General features: G+C 33.2%; 1 protein-coding gene and 1 long non-coding RNA gene across 3 annotated transcripts in view; one reads left to right on the plus strand and one right to left on the minus strand.

The window, feature by feature from the left end:
• The first annotated feature begins 50 nt into the window (after positions 1-50).
• Positions 51-1,100, plus strand: LOC110033489. Of its 2 annotated transcripts, none has more exons than XR_002294947.1 (2): positions 51-669; positions 758-1,100. It is a non-coding gene; the product is annotated as an uncharacterized LOC110033489 (long non-coding RNA). The 2 variants fall into 2 exon arrangements; XR_002294946.1 differs by having other exon boundaries at positions 52-660.
• A 943-nt stretch (positions 1,101-2,043) lies between these two features.
• LOC110033488 (epoxide hydrolase A) overlaps positions 2,044-3,124 on the minus strand; it is a 25,629-nt gene continuing 24,548 nt past the window's right edge. Inside the window, exon 4 of the mRNA XM_020737484.1 lies at positions 2,044-2,571. Coding sequence (XP_020593143.1) covers positions 2,325-2,571 — 247 coding nt within the window. The 3' untranslated portion in view covers positions 2,044-2,324. The remainder of the gene's footprint in view (positions 2,572-3,124) is intronic.

Raw genomic sequence — 3,124 nt, forward strand, 5'->3', positions numbered from 1 at the left:
TTCCGTTGGTTTTGAATTGCTGGTAACTCTTGTTATGTTGTGGCGATGATTATACTGCACAATCCCAGCTCATTGTGAGGACTCCATTTGTTGGAAGTCTAAGGAGCATTCTGTGTATCTGAGCTAAGTTTCCACTTTAGGTTCCTTCTTGCCTTTCTTCTTGTTGTGGTGAAGCTTTGTGCTTCCATGACATTTTTGCTCTTTCTAGCTTGCCTTCTTCTCATCACGCGTTGTTTGGTTTGAAGGAATTACTAGTAAGCAAACCAAATGCTAGGGTGAAATAGGGATGTCAAATCCGCTTTACGGGGCTGGATCATATCTAACCCAACTTAAGACTCATTTTTAACTCATTTTTTAACTCAAATTCGATTCGAATTCTAAATGGATCAAAAAGTTTAACCTGAACTCAACCTAATTTCAACTTGTTAACGAGAACATAACCCGTATGACCTGTTTAACATAACACATAATGATCATTTAGGTTAAATCTCTGGTCGATTATGGGTTCGCGGGTTAACTCAAATCCAACAAAAAACAATAAATGAGTTGAGATTCTTAACTGGAAATTAAACTTTTTTTGTGTCCAGTTAAACGGGTCGAGTTGATATATTGGGTCAATTTTTTTGACTCCGATGGGGTGAAATGGATAGGCAGAGCCAGGTTTGCATTGTGCATCACATAACAGCATTTTCTGTTGGTTAAGAAAGAACCACCAAGGAGTGATAATGATTTTATTTATATTCTGCTGGTTTAACAGGTTCTGCTGAGGGGTCCTAAGAATGCAAGAGAAGCTGTGAAGCACTTTGGACCTGCACCTGGAGTTCCCCACAGTCACACAAAGCCCTATGTTCGCTCTAAAGGAAGGAAATTTGAGAAGGCTAGGGGTAGGAGAAACAGCAGGGGTTTTAGGGTTTGAGCAGCTCCATAATTTTGTCTGGTTTTTTACCAGTCGCAATCGGACTCTTCTGGAGGTTCAAAATTTTCATCTGGCTTTTCTTTCACCAGCATCTATTTTATTATGGTTTAGTTTATCTGGCATTATTGTATGTAGCTTAACGTTGTTAATTTGAGTTATTATTAAGTTCTTATTTGGATTTTAATAACCTGAAATAAAATTGAATTCCTCCATGAAATAAAGCTGAAGACATCAAGAATGAATAGATTTGTGTTAAAATAAATCTAAATAAAAAAAAAAACTTTCAAATATAATTAAAAATTTTAAATATTAATTAATTAAACATATAATGTTTAATTACATATGTTTATGATAAAAATCAAACATTTTAATAAGAGGAATTCGGATTATTTAATTTTAAAACCACTAGGCGTTTAAATGTTAAGTGGTTGGCCGATAATCACAAGTAATGCAGCCTGTTCGAATCAGTGCTTTAAGATTTTTCAAAATTCATTCAAAATATCATTCTATGGAAATACGTATTAAATCTTTTTTAAATACGTGGAAGGAGCATGAATTTGTTTCATTTAAAAGGTTGGACAGAAATTGTTCATCCTCAATTTTTATAGCTTGTGGTTTAAAGGAATCAAGTTGACACCATTCTCGGCCTAAACTTGATTGATTTAATTGAGTTTGAACTCGATTTTCAAGTAATAAGTTCAACATGCTTCAAGGGATGATTAATTATGAGGAACAATAAAAATTATTGAACAAAAAAATATAAAATATTATTTTATTTTTTTTAATGCTATAAAGATAAAGCCTTAAATTTAAAATTGATTTGTTAACTCATCAAACCCAATTCAGGAGCCACTTATCGAGCTAAGTTCAAGTTGATTCACAAATCGGCTTGACTCAAACACCTATATATAACATCAACCCTATGCATGAAAATGTGATGCATTTGATTTTTTTAAAAAAATTAAAATAATAATATTTTTGATATGATACGAAAATTGTGTCGGTATATATTTAAAAAAAAAAAAGTTTAGTTTACGTTTTAGATATGCAAATACATGGAATCGGGTGGTATGCATGTAAATGTCCTTTCAAAAATTATTAAAAGCAACAAGAAAATTACCACCGAGCAGAAAAAAATTACAGTGGAACTATGCCAAGCAGGGAGAGTAAATCCCTCATTCAATGTCTACTACACTCGTGCAGTTGACCCAAAAAGGAATAAATTTACATGCTGCCTTCATTATGGCCTTGATACAATTATTTAAATTCATAACCCCAAATCAGAAAACAAATGCTTTATATCTCATTGAAGCATGCATTATTTAGCAGCATAAGTATTACGCTAATTGTGCATTAAAACAAAGAGTTGAAAACATGGAAATTTAGGCAGGCCAAAGAGTGAGAAGCATCAAAACTTACTTATGAACTCAAATATGTGCTGAGATATTTCATTCGGTCTTTCCTGATTGATAAAGTGACCGACTCCTTCCATCACCACAACATCCTGAAGGAACGGAACATCTCGCTTGAATCCACCCTTGTGTACGTACTCCTGAACGCGATGCACGTGGTAGACCAAATCCAAATCCCCAACCACGAACTTTACTGGTACTTTTATTTGAACTCCAGTCCAGGGTGAAGTCAGCTCCCAGTTGCTGCACATGCATCAGAGAGTTTTAATGAACAAGAATTTCAAATAAATCACAATGCTGCACATGATATGGCATTAATGTTTTATGAGTTTAAATTAGACTTAAAATTAACGCCCTCTAGAGACTATTACGAGGGATGTAAGATTATCGCTTCAAGCTTCGGCGTGATAGATTTCACTTGAATGTTTAAATTTTACAAATATTCTTGATGTATTCATAATTTTATCTAAAGTTATAGCCCAAAACAATTGCACACAATTTGAGGGGGCATTTAGAAAATAGAATCCTCTCCAGTTATGATTACTTTTTTTGAACATGAGTATCATCCATTGTTCGAGAACAACTCATGTTTGTCTCGTTAAGTAGCTTGTGTTTGGGTCATTCTTTAAAAGAGCCGAACATGAACAAATTTTTTAAGCTCAAATTATAAACGAGCCAAACACAAAAAAACCGAACAACCCTTTGCTCTCTCTTGTTTTTAGCTCGAAATAAAGAAATTATATACATTATTTATATAATAAATATATTATATATTAATATATATTTATACCTAAGT

The sequence above is a fragment of the Phalaenopsis equestris genome, unplaced genomic scaffold (genome assembly GCF_001263595.1).
Source record: "Phalaenopsis equestris unplaced genomic scaffold, ASM126359v1 Scaffold001196, whole genome shotgun sequence".
NCBI classification, from domain to species: Eukaryota; Viridiplantae; Streptophyta; class Magnoliopsida; order Asparagales; family Orchidaceae; genus Phalaenopsis; species Phalaenopsis equestris.